Source organism: Condylura cristata, unplaced genomic scaffold (assembly GCF_000260355.1).
Source record: "Condylura cristata isolate star-nosed mole 26May11 unplaced genomic scaffold, ConCri1.0 scaffold00005, whole genome shotgun sequence".
In the NCBI taxonomy this organism is placed as follows: Eukaryota; Metazoa; Chordata; class Mammalia; order Eulipotyphla; family Talpidae; genus Condylura; species Condylura cristata.
The window spans coordinates 58,270,165-58,283,191 of NW_004567106.1; the positions used below are offsets into that span (position 1 = coordinate 58,270,165).

The window sequence follows — 13,027 nt, forward strand, 5'->3', positions numbered from 1 at the left end:
TCCTGCCCGCACCCTGCGTCCGTGCCCGCGCCCCCTCCCCCGGGCCCCGCCATGGGCCTCACCGTGTCCGCGCTCTTTTCGCGGATCTTCGGGAAGAAGCAGATGCGGATCCTCATGGGTGAGGCAGATCGAGCGCGCGGCCGGGACGGAGCGCCGGCCCCACGCAGCCCTCCCGCCCCCGCGTCTCCCCAGCCCAGATCACCCGGGTCTCTGATTCCCCCCAATCACCCACCTTCAAACCCCGCGGCCGCTGCCCTGGGGCGGGTCGCGGTCTGCGGAGCCGCCTCCGGGGCCTGAGACTAGGGGCTGCGGGCCTGGGTGGGGTGAAGCTTCCTCCGCCCCAGCCCGGTTGGTAAGAAGGGAGGATTCCGCCCTTGGAGACGACTTTTTAAAGGAGCGCTGCCCTCCTGCCCCTCACCCCCAGCCCTCTGCGGCCGCTTGCCCGCGGGGCGATAGGAGCTGGCTCTCGCCACCCTGGTAGCCCTCAAGGCCCGGAAGGTAGCTAACAGCGCGCACCTGGAGGCGCTCGGGCTCTCCGCCCGCATCCCCGTCAGCTGTTCTGGCCTCTCCCCTTCCCTGGTCTCTAGGGGGCTCCCTCGCTCCCATCTGCATCCCTGTGCCCCTCTCCGTTGCAGTTGGCTTGGATGCAGCCGGCAAGACCACAATCCTGTACAAACTGAAGTTAGGGGAGATTGTCACCACCATCCCCACCATTGGTGAGTCCGGGGACAAGGCCGGGAGGAGCGGGATCGCGGCCGCGGGCCTCTCAAGAGTCTGCACCCCATTCTGCCGGGCTGGGGGCGCTGACCCTGACATCAGATACCGGCACTTGAGAAGTGGGTCACAGTATCTTCCTGCAGTCGGCCAGCCCCAAGCTGGTGGACGTGACTGGCCCCGCCCCATCTGTGATCTGTCTTCTCGGCTACTTTCCTATGGGCCTTGATCATTTGTCTTCCGGGTTTGTGTCCCTAAGGAATCCCAGTAGTTTCAGTGACTTCCTTCCGCTCAGGACTTTTTCCTCATTTCCCAACCCTCTTCTCCTCGCCCCCCCCCCCCCAATTATTTACAGGCTTCAACGTGGAAACAGTGGAATACAAGAACATCTGTTTCACCGTCTGGGACGTGGGAGGCCAGGACAAGATTCGTCCTCTGTGGCGGCACTACTTCCAGAACACTCAGGTATAGGAGATAGTGGGGTCTCCCCTTCAAGAGCACTCAGGTATAGGAAGAAGTGGGGTCTCCCCGTTAGGAAGGTTAGGTGTTGGCCTTGGTTGGGTTCCAAGACCAGGAAAAAAATCCTTACACCATCTACTCCCTGCCCTTTTATAGGCTAGCTTTGCAGTTCAGAATTGAGCTGGGTCTTCTGAGGCTTAGCCGCCTTAGACTTAAAAGCAAAGCTCTGGGTCCACACTACCTGATAAGCTCCCCTCACTTGTCTTTCCTGTTTTGTTCTGTGTCTTTTAAGGAGTCTGCTTGCCTGAGGGCTGAGGCTGTCCTTTGCAGTGTCTATAGGTTGTGCCCAGGTCACCTGCAGAGCCTTAGTGACAGTTTGCTAGAGGAAAAGGGTTTAGACACAATCAGAGGGGGAGAAAAAAGGCAGACAGGGTATTCCCAAGTGGAAGCGATTGTTCTCCCTCCCTCCCTCCCCTCCTCTTTCCAGGGCCTCATCTTTGTGGTGGACAGTAATGATCGCGAGCGGGTCCAGGAATCTGCTGATGAACTCCAGAAGATGGTGAGCACCCAGAGCCCTGGGACCTGAGCCCTTGGTTTGGGAGAGATTTCTGTGCTGGTGGGGAATGTTCCACAGATTTTGAAGGCAGAGAAATGTATTTCTTTTTGTGGACACGGATGTGGTTGTAGCTCATCCAGTTTTGAGTGTGGGTGATGTTAAATAGTATAAGTTGGCTTTTTCCTTGAGTTATTTTACTTTTCCATCTGAATCAGAGAAATGATATGTGGTGGAGATATCATCTTACAGTCTTGGATTTTATTTAGTTATTTTTGTCATTTGACTTCATACTCAAATTTGAAACACCCCCTTTCCGGATAGAGGCCTGAATGTCTCAAGCTTATTTATGGCTGGGCGTCTTGTGTTTAGCACTACTCTCCACACCAATATGTCTTTCCCACAAATAAACTAGAATATAGGAGAGGAGACTCCCATACCCAGCAAAGAAGAGGAGGAAGCCTAGGGAACCCCCAGGGCCACAGATTCACCCCCTTTGCCTCTTTCAGCTACAGGAGGATGAGCTGCGGGATGCGGTGCTGCTGGTGTTTGCCAACAAGCAGGACATGCCCAACGCCATGCCCGTGAGCGAGCTGACGGACAAGCTGGGGCTGCAGCACTTACGTAGCCGCACGGTGCGAGTCCTACCTCTCCCCAAAAACCAGAGGCTGGGGCAGGAAAGTAAGAGCCCCCACTTTCTTTCCTGCTGCTGACCTCTTTCCTTCTCCCCACAGTGGTATGTCCAGGCCACCTGTGCTACCCAAGGCACAGGCCTGTACGATGGACTGGACTGGCTGTCCCACGAGCTGTCGAAGCGCTAACCAGCCAGGGGCCCGCCCCTGCTGCCCGGAAGCTCCCGCGTGCATCCCAGGGAGGACCAGACTCCCGGACTCCTCAGGCAGTGCCCTCCCTCGTACACCTCCCCACACGGGCCTGCTCCTGCTCCTCCCTGCATGTTCTGTTGTTGGAGCCTCAAGCCTCGCTCTCTGGGCATGGAGGGGCTGCTCTCCTGCCTTCCGGGACGTGTGGAAGCGGCTCCAGGGCCAAGGCCCCTTCTTCCAGAGAAGGAGCAGGGATCTGGGTTTTCTTTTTGTTTTTTCCATTTCACGTGTACCCTTGGGGCCAGGTGGGGAGGGAAGTGGGGGCTCCGGGTGGTGCTATGATGTGGCACTGGATCTTCAGTAATAAATTTGCTGTGGTTTGTACACGGTGTTGTCTGTAGCTAGAAGTGGGAGGGTGGTGTTGCCGGGTGTTTGGGTGCAACGAGACAGTACGAAGGTGCTCAAAGCAGCTAAAGCTGCAACACAATCCCCTTCTTCCACCACCCCCATTTCACCCCACTACACATTGATGCCTTCAGCTAGCTCAGCTTTTCTCCTTATTCTTAATGCTTGAAGTACCGGCATCAAGTTCCAGTGGAGGAAATCCCATTCCTTCTCCAATTCCAAGGGAACATTCCTGAATGTCACAGGATCTATCTCCATGGTTCTGTAAACCGCATGACTCCCACTTCCTGTCCATCTCCTAGCTTTTTAGAGCAGTGGTTCTTAGCAGTTCTTCGATTACTCCATTTGGCTCATATTGTAAACCACTGGTACAACTTGTTCTTCGATTACTCCATTTGGCTCATATTGTAAACCACTGGTACAACTTGGGGATTGTAGTTCCTCACTATGGACCACTCTACCTAAGAAGACACCCCCCCACCCCCCTGTGGGGAATAAGAAAGCATGCAGGGGGCCAGGAGTGTGGGTGTGTTCTCCAAGTGGGCTTCCCTGCCTGCTTCCCTGTTACCACCATGCCTTTTGTCTTTTTCCCTTTTCCTTTCAGCTTGTCAGTTTCTCCAGGTTTTGGACTGGTTTTCTCAATCAACTTTGTAGGATGTGAGTCCCAGAAGCTAGTAGCCACAGAGCCCTGGAGTGGGTGGGGGACATCTGGACCCTTAGACACAGCGCTGGCTGCTGCCCAGCAGCTGAGCCACTGGGGTCTAGGAGCTGGGACCTGTATCTTCCCCACTAGGCTGTGCTCCTTTCTGATTAAGTGAGTAATGGAGCCTTGCCTGTTACTGTCCAGGTCTTCCTCATTCTCCCTGAAAAGTATCTTCTTGACTCACTGTTCTCATCCCACCAAGGGCTATAAGAATTAACATGTTTTTCCTGACTATCTTGAATTCCAGTAACGCTTGAGCTCCAAGGTTGCCAGGCCTAACCCACTTCCTAGAGAGAAAAGAGGTTGGTTTCTATCTTGTTACTAAAATGAGAAACAGGAGAAGAGGAGGGGCTTGCCTGAATCCCAGGAAGTCTCTGGCATCAGCTGAAGTTCTGGTTCCCAGCCTTAGCTCAGGCTTCCTTAATGCCTAGAGGCATGGGGCAGCCAATGCCAGAGGCCCTGGACCCATTTGCTCTGGACATGGATTAATGATGCTGGGCCAGTGCCCTTACCCTGCTGGTGGGATAAGCTGAGGCCTGACAGTCACAATGCCCCCGGGTCACAGAGGCACTGGGCCTAGGCCAGTCTGCCTGGAAAGTTCCCTCTGGGAACGTCTTCCAGTGGGCACGTTGGGCCTTTATTCAGGCCCTATGGCCTGTGGGACCTCACCACTGGGGGGAAGGCTGGGCCGGAGGGAGTCATCACTTGTGGTGCCGGTCCCATGGATGAGGTGGAGTGGACGCAAAGACAACCCAAGGCTGAGGACCTAAGGGTTGGACTCATTAGCTGGGCAGGAAATTACCTAACTTTTGAGACATACAAGGGTACAGTCACTGCTACTGCAAAGGGTTTGGGCCGGAGACAGGTAAGCTGACCTATACTGGACCCAGTTTCCCAGTGGTGAGCTCTGTGCCCACAATTGTGTGTGTGTGTGTGTGTGTGTGTGTTGGGATGGGCCTGGGGGAGTCACACAAATGTTCATTCCCAGACTAGTGGTTTTTCTCCCCTCATCATCGCCAGACCAAAACTCTTGTACTCCAAATATTTGTGCACAGGTTTCCAGAGCTCAATCTCCCCATCTCTCCACCTGTTCCATGAGGTAACACCTCAGCCCTGATCTTGCTGCCTTGCCTTTCACTGGCTGCTCCATACCCCACATCCCAGCGCCCAGTGGTTGTGTCATTCACAAAGTGAACAGTGCAGAGTCCAGAGTGCAAGGCAGAATTGTGGGCATTTGGGATGAAGACACCGTGGTGTTGCTGCAAGGCCTGCACCTCTGTTCTGGTTGTAATTTGAGAATGGTGTACTCAGGAAGCCCTAGGAGAGTTGATTGCATTTTAGAGAGGGGTGTAGCTCCCTCTGGAATGGTGCTACAGAGGGTGGCAGAAGTAGGGCCTCTTACTTGTAACTGCTAACCAGAAGATAGCATCTGGGCTTTCTGGGCTCCCACCCTCACCGCTGGAGCCAAGGTCTGCCTTGTTGGCATGGTGGCTTTGGGGATGGCCATGTTGAGTGAGTGTGCTGTCCAAGAGCAATAGTGAGGAGAAAAGTAACCTCATGTCTTGTACCAAATCATGTCTTCGAAACTAGGTGTTGAAGGAAGGGGTCAAGGAAGAGAGGTTTGCCTTCTGTTAGCTGGAGGAAGTGGGCATCTAGAGCTTCTCTTAGCAACTTGAGAAACCTATAGTTCCAGTGGCAAAGGAACCCAAAAATCCTTACTGTTGGATGGGAGCATGGGAGAGCTGAAACAAGGAGGCCATTGTGGAGAGAAAGGTGGTTGTTCTCCAAAAGGGGCTGGGTGAGCTGGGCAGGGCTCCTCAGTCTCAAACTTGGCAGGACTGATGTCCCATTCTCCTCCCACGCCTCTAGACTTGGGAGGTCCTGGTGAGCAGTGAGCACGAGACCCAGGCTATAGTACGACTCAGGAGCTTTCAGGGTCTCTACCTTCTGTGCGAGGCAAATGGCTGTCTCTGCTACGGCCGGCCAAAGACCAGCCACCATGGCTGCTTCCTGCTCCGTTTCCACCGCAATGGTAAATGGACCCTTCAGTGCATCATCAGTGGCCGTTATCTGGAGTCTGATGGCGAGGACGTGTTCTGCACCTCTCGTGTCCTGTCAGCTTACCACATGTGGACGCCCCGACCGGCCCTGCATGTCCACGTGATCCTCTACAGCCCCCTCACCCGCTGCTATGTGCGGGCTGACCCCACTGTAGGCCGCGTCTGGGTGGACGCGCCAGTCCCCTGCCTGGAGGAATGTGGCTTCCTGTTGCATTTCCAAGATGGATGCTACCACCTGGAGACCTCAACACACTGCTTTGTGTCTCACATAGACCGGCTGGTCTCCCAGCCCTCATCACAGACAGCTTTTCACATGCAAGTACGGCCTGGAGGGCTCGTGGCGCTGAGTGATGGAGAAGGAGGCATGCTGTACCCCCAGGGGGCTCGTCTGCTCCTAGGCCTGGGCTCCAATCCCCGAAGGGGTGAGGAGTGGTTCATCCTCAGACATTGTCCTACCTGGGTCAGCCTCAAGTCAAAGACTCGCAAGTTCCTCTCTGTTGTTTACGGCAAGTAAACATGGTGTCAACATGGCAGGGAGGGAGGGAGCCCTGATGGCTCATAGTGTTTGGGATCAGTGAGGGGCTTTGATCCTGCTGACAGGGAAATCCTGGAGTCTCAAGAGGATCTCCTGTGCCGTGGAGAAGGGTAGAAAGCAAGGACATGGGCTTTGGAGGAAAATGACTGGGTGTTCTCCTAGTCCAGTAGAAGTGGATGAAGGCTGAGGGGGGAAAGCCAAGGGAATCCCAGCCAGAAAGTGGGGAGGAGGGACTCAGCCTTCTTCTGACATATTCTTCCTCTGCAGATGTTGAGGTATATGCTGCCTCTGAGCACTTAACCCCGATGTCCATGTTCCAGTTTGAATGTGACAGTGAGACCCCCACCTTGCAGCTTCGTTCAACAAATGGCTGCTACCTAGCCCAGGTGAGACCTTCTGAGCTAAACCCAGAACTGATACCTTGAGACACTGTCGTCCATCCTTCAAAGCAGATGACCAGATGGTGAAGCCAGCTGTGGAGGCCTTTGTCAGTCAAGTTTCATTTGCAGCAAGTGGGCCCATTTTCATCCAATAGGCCTCTCTATTTTCAAATCAACTGTATTGATTTGAAAATAAATATAGTATATATGCAATAAAATATGTCCATATTTTATGGTGATGGCACATGGGTAATTTGGTGATGGGAAGCCCACGGGGATTGCAATTGAGGTGGAAAAATGCACAAAATGATGTAAAAACAAACTATTATTTTTTAAAAATGCATCCATATTAAGTGTATAATGTATTAAAATGTATGTAACCATGCCACAATTGTGTCACAAGTCTGAGATTTCCATCCCCACAAAACTTCCATCTTGCCCCTTGCAGTCAGTTCCCTTCCACACCCCCACACACTACCACTAATCTGTATTATGTCACTATAGATTAATCTGCCTACTCTAGAATTTCATGTAGATGGACTCATAATATGTGAGATATTTATACTTCTTTCACTTAGCATAACATTTTTGAAATGTATTCATGATATTGCAGGTATTATCATGCCTTTATGTAGCTGAGTAATGTTCCATAATACTCATATTATGTACGTGTACAACTCTTTCTATGGTCCTATGTTTTCATTTGGGTAAATACCTAGAAGTGGAATTACTGGATCATATGATCAATGTGTTTCACTTCATCAGAAAATGTCAAACATTTTCTAAACATTTCTAAAGTGACAGTCCCATTTTAGCCTGGTAAATTATAATTATTTAGAGCTACTCTCACATATTATGTATGAGAGTAATATTATCAGTGTTATAATTATTCCACATCCTTATCAACACTTGGTGTTTTTTTTTTTTCCACTTTAGTTACTTTCATCAGTGTGTAGTGGTAACTTATTGTAGCTTTAATTTGTATTTCCCCTATAATTAATAATGTCAAACATCTTTGCATGTCTTTATTGATGTTTTATATTTTCTCTTCAAGTATGTGTTTTAATCTTTTGACAATATGATTGGATTATAAAGAGCTCTTCATATGTCCTAAAGTTGTGCCAAATTTATGTATTGTATTCATAACATATTTTCTCCCAACCAGTGGTTTGTCTTTTCATTGGGTAAGTAGCATCTTTGAGTAGCAAGTTTTAAATTTTGATGAGTCCATTTGTCCACTTAGAAATGATTAATGTGTTTAGATCCCAAGAAGTCACTGTCTACCCCAAAGTTGCAATAAATTTCTCCTATATTTTCTTCTAAGTGCTTTATAGCTTTGCTTTCACTTTTATGTTTGTGATCCATTTTTTAAAATGATTTGGGAGTCAGGGCCAAGAGTCATTTCTCTATATATGGATACCAGGTCCCTTTTTTTTTAACTGGGGTACAGACCAGAGGCTCTGGGGCGGTGAGAAGCCTCACCAGAGACAGAGTGGGGAGAGAACAGGCAGATGGATGAAGTACACTGCTGAGGGGAGCAGCGGGCGGGTCAGGAGAGGTCTGCCACATCATGTGGTCACCTCCGGGGCAGGCGGGGATCGAACTCATACAGAAGTGGCTTTAGCTTCTTAGTGCTGTGCTTTAACCCGCTGCGCCACCAGGGAGGGCCCCAGGTCCCTTTTTAACCCTGGACTTGAAGGGGTGGGGAGTCAGGGGAGCAGCATGGACTAGGGCAGCAGCAGAGGCCAAATCTTCCCCAGAAAGGATCCATAAAGCATACTTGGAGGAATAAAAGAAAATGCTGGTGGGTGGGAAGTGGGAAAAGTCCAGGAATCAAAATGATGGGAAGATGTCTGAGATTATTGCTCCTGTCCCTGTCACAATATTCTCTGCAGAGGCACCATAGGACTGTGATGGCAGATGGTCACCCACTGGAGTCTGACACCTTCTTCCGTGTGCACTGGAATTGTGGCAAGCTCATCCTGCAGTCCCCCAATGGCCGGTTCCTGGGGATCACAGCTGGGGGTCTGCTGATGGCCAACGCCAGCATTCCAGGTGAGCAGAGCAGCCCCTTTGACAGGCTATTCCAAGTCAGGGACCCTTTCAGAGGGAGCTGGGCTATGACAGCAAGAGCACTGAAGCTGAGGGCCGTGTGCTTGCCAAGCCACTGGGTTTTTGTCATCACTCAGGCAAGCTCCCGCTTCAAGTCCCAGTTTTAAGATATGTAAAACTGAAGGGGCTACCCAACCAGCTTGATTCACAGTGTTATCACGAGGACTACAGAGTTTATGCATATCAAAGAAAGGAAGAATATGAAGACTACTTGGACCTACCCTGAACCAGGAGCTTTGTACAAATGTGACCAGCACCTCCCATGAAATTGGTGTAGATGTTCTTCAGCTGTTACCAGATCAACAACACCCTCTGCCATTACTGTCCCCCCTTCTGCTCCCATCTGGAAAAGTAGCTGATCTAGATAAGTCCTTCCTATTTCTTCCAGGCCCCACTGAAGAATTTGGGGTTCGGTTCACCAACCGCCCTTTCATTGCCTTGCGTGGTCGGTATGGATATGTGGGCACCTCGTCGGAGCATGACCTCCTGCAGTGTAACATGGACCACCCCGACTGCATCCACCTGCTGCCCTGCCGCCAGGGCATCTACCACTTCCAGGGTGGGTAGCTCCTCTTCACTCCAGGTTCCTACTCTAGCCTCCACTTTGGCCCTATCCCAGATGTTAGAGTCTGACCCTCATGGCCCGCTGAGCATAACAGGCAAAATGGGGTTCTGCTTGTTCTCACACTTCAGAATGAGATGGCAGTGGAAATCTGTAGAGTATGCACTGGTCCTCCTGCATTTCCATGGAGGTGGAGAAGGGCCATCATGGAGCAGAGTGTGCCCCTGGGGTCAACTCAGATGCCTCCCCCTCCCCCAATGGCTCACCAACCAGAGATCTTCCCTCCCCAGCACAGGGTGGATCCTTCTGGTCAATAACATCCTTTGGCACCTTCCGTCCTTGGGGAAAGTTCGCCCTCAACTTTTGTATAGAGCTTCAGGGGAGCAACTTGCTCACAGTACTCGCACCCAATGGCTTCTACCTGCGATCAGACCGAAGCGGCACGCTGTTGGCAGACAGCCAAGACATTACCAAAGAGTGTATTTGGGAGTTTTAGGTAAGGCAAAGTGGGGAAGGCCCTGGAGGGGGATACCAGGCGCCTGAGGGGCAAGAGAAGGGAGGTGGGTGGGAGGGATATGAGCTCAACAAAAACCAAATCAACTCCAGCCATGGCATCTGAGGCTGTCATCTCAGCATTTCTAAATCTCCACTTGCTGGTGAGAAGGAAAATCTCACTATTCTCCCCCTTAGCCACAGGCAAACCTCCTAGGAACAGGAGAGGTGTGCTTATTTATCTGCCTCCATTAAGATGAAGCTTTACCCCATTTTTAGGGAAGATTGCTGCCTCTGAAGTTGTGCTTTCTAAACTCTACACTCTCTATTTCTTTCTCTCTGATCTTGGGGTATTGGTGATCCCTGTTATTTATCCGCAGCCCTGACCCTTCTCCTGAACTCTAACCTCATCTCTCTCCTCAAAGTCAACCTGCTCACCCTACAAGTGATTCTTCCCTGCCCTCCCATGACCTCTCTTTCATGTCCTTTAATAAACTCTGAAAGTTCTTGGGTACTTCCTTAGCAATAGCTCCTTGAGTGCCCGCTCTTGCCACTATATATTTTGTTTTTGACCAAAAAACCTACACTGCTCCCTGGGCTCCCCAGCAGCCTTCCCTGCTGCCAGGCCCATCCCCCCCCCCCCAATCTCTTTTGCACACCAAGTTCATGCTTCCAAAAGGCTGCTTCCTTGTGTCACTCCCTACAGCGTTGCTGGGCATTGTCCATTCACCATTGAACTTGCTGTCTTGGTTAAAAAGTCATAAAGATCTGGTAGAAAGAACTTTGGCTTTGATATCATACACCCTTCGGAAATGCTATTCAATTTCTAGGCCATGGTTTCCTTATCCACTAGTGGGAATGAGATCTACTTCCTCAGGTCTTGTAAAGTTTAAATGACAATACAAATTAAGTGTGGACCCCTCATATATGTTTGTACCTTTTTTCCTTTCTGCCAGTTTTCTTCACAAGCCCTTTTCTATGGCCAAACTGGAAAAAATAAAATGAAATCCCACTGGGCCAGTTTTCTTATTCCATGAAGGGTTTGAATTGAACTAAATTCCTCAGGCTCCTTCCAGGCCTAACATTCTAGCAGACAGCGTCTTGCAGTGATGAGGAGCTCATTTCTAGACTCAGTCCTGGGTCCTAATTAGATTCGTATTTGTTAAATTCATTGTTTGACCTTGGCCAAATGAACCTCTTAAAATGTGTTTCTTGTGGGTGAAATGGGAACATAACAATTATCTTACAAGATGCTTGTGTTACATGAAATAATGATTACATGAGAGAATGACCATAGAATGCATAGTTGGCAGCCTGGCAGCAAGTATATACTCATTCTATCAGAAGTCTTCCCCATCCAGTTTGAATTCTTAGGAACTCTTACCTGTCTACTGCAGTTTCCCTGAGAACTCTGACAGTTCTAATTTTTTTAATAAATTTTTATCATCTTTTCCCCATATGTCTACTTTTGATCCCTCAGCTAGAATGAGACATATCACTGAATTCTCTTTCTTTTTATATGATCTTACCAGGTTTTCCCCCCCAAAAAAAATCCAAAATCAGCCAATGAGCAATATAGGACATTTCTGTTTTCTTCTTGCCTCCCCAGGTCAATGGTATGTCACCTACCAAAATCCAGAGCCTCCAGGAGAAATTACTACTACAGGAAACAAAACAAAATCTCGAGAGTCAAGATCCATGAGAAAAATATCTGTTACACAACTTTTCCTACCCAGTTTAGCAAAACACCTGTTTCAATCTCAACAATACAACACAAAAGGCCACCCCCAAGGCCCTGGTGTGCATCTGACTCAGTCCAGAAAAGAGGGTTAGGTGTGGTGGATTCTGAAGCGCCAGGCCACCCTAACTTCTGTCCACACGAGGAGAGACCACCTGGTAACGGGTTCTTCCATTGCTCTTCCCCATCCCCACCAGAACCACTAGATTTTTCCTTGTGATTCCAAGAGGAATTAGTCTTGCCCTGAGGCAAGAATTCAGAATTCAAAAATGACTGGATGTCCTTTTGGTTTAGAAAGGCTGGCTAATCCTTGGGCACAAGATAATGAAACGAACAGCTTAGTCTGTCTGTGCTACTCACCCTCACCCCAAAGTTGACCAACATCCCACCTTATTATTACATTTGATCTGGTCTCCAGTAAGGGGAATGACAAGAACTTCCCCCTCACTGTCCACCTGTTACTGGGACGGAAGTGATTTACCCAAGGTTGAAAGCTCTTTCTATCAAGTGTGGATTCCTCGGTGACGGTCATTCTTTTTTTTTTTTTTTAAGATTTATTTATTTGTGCATTCAGAACTGGGATACAGGCCAGAAGTACAGGGGCAGTGAGAAGCTTTGCCAGAGTCAGAGTGGGGAGCAGAACAGGCAGATCGACGAAGTACACTGCTGAGGGGAGCAGCGGGCGGGCCAGGAGAGGTCTGCCACGCCATGTGGGAACCTCCGGGGGAGGAGGGGATCAAACTCATGCTGAAATGGCTTTGGCTTCTTAGTTCCGTGCTTTAACCTGCTGTGCCACCAGGGAGGGCTGGTGACTGTCATTCTTACAGTCCTCATGGCTTTGGCTCATTTGCTATCCACCCTATTAATGCTTTTATTGACATAGACTCTTAAGCAAATTTATTTAGAAAGGGATATTTCCATCACTATTATAAAGATGGAAGATCAAAATCACTGGCCATAAATAGAAGATCATAAAAATAAATACAATGAAAACAAAGTGATGTTATTAAATCCTAGTTATATTTCCTTTCCCTGCTCAAGGCACAGAGCCTGAAGATCCTCTTTGTTCAAAAAGGGGACAAACCTCTGTTTCAGAGGCACTAACAAGTAAGGCCAAAATAAAAAATTTCTCCTTGATACACTCAGGATTGAAAAGAAGTTGAAAGGGGATCTTTTTTTTTTTTTTCCCACTTCGGACTCAGTACTATTTAAAACAGCATCCACGTGTACCCTAAGATTTTCTCAAATGTCAGTGGGGCTGCTGGCCTCTCCCCTGGGAAAACTGCACCAGACCATAAAGTGTACGCGATTTTTAAGTCCATTTGAATCCAAGTGAAGTTGAAAGCAGAACATGAGAAAGATTCCTCTTGGACAGAGGAAAATAACATTTAGCTTTTGTATGTGGCTTCCTCAAGAGACATGAAAGAATTGTGTAAAAATTGTAATCCAATAGGTGAAGCTTGAGAACAGTGGAAATGAGGTTTCTCCTTAGG

General features: G+C 49.4%; 2 protein-coding genes across 2 annotated transcripts; both read left to right on the forward strand.

The window, feature by feature from the left end:
- Positions 1-6: 6 nt before the first annotated feature.
- Positions 7-2,931, forward strand: ARF5 (ADP-ribosylation factor 5). The gene is made up of 6 exons (XM_004676999.2): positions 7-118; positions 636-716; positions 1,070-1,179; positions 1,661-1,732; positions 2,236-2,361; positions 2,461-2,931. Exons 1-6 carry the CDS (start codon positions 52-54, stop codon positions 2,545-2,547), a joined length of 543 nt encoding a protein of 180 aa, XP_004677056.1. The 5' UTR covers positions 7-51; the 3' UTR covers positions 2,548-2,931.
- Positions 2,932-4,376: 1,445 nt separating this feature from the next.
- FSCN3 (fascin actin-bundling protein 3, testicular) lies at positions 4,377-9,800 on the forward strand. The gene is made up of 6 exons (XM_004677000.1): positions 4,377-4,520; positions 5,525-6,221; positions 6,518-6,636; positions 8,526-8,685; positions 9,131-9,301; positions 9,595-9,800. Exons 1-6 carry the CDS (start codon positions 4,377-4,379, stop codon positions 9,798-9,800), a joined length of 1,497 nt encoding a protein of 498 aa, XP_004677057.1.
- Positions 9,801-13,027: the final 3,227 nt, after the last annotated feature.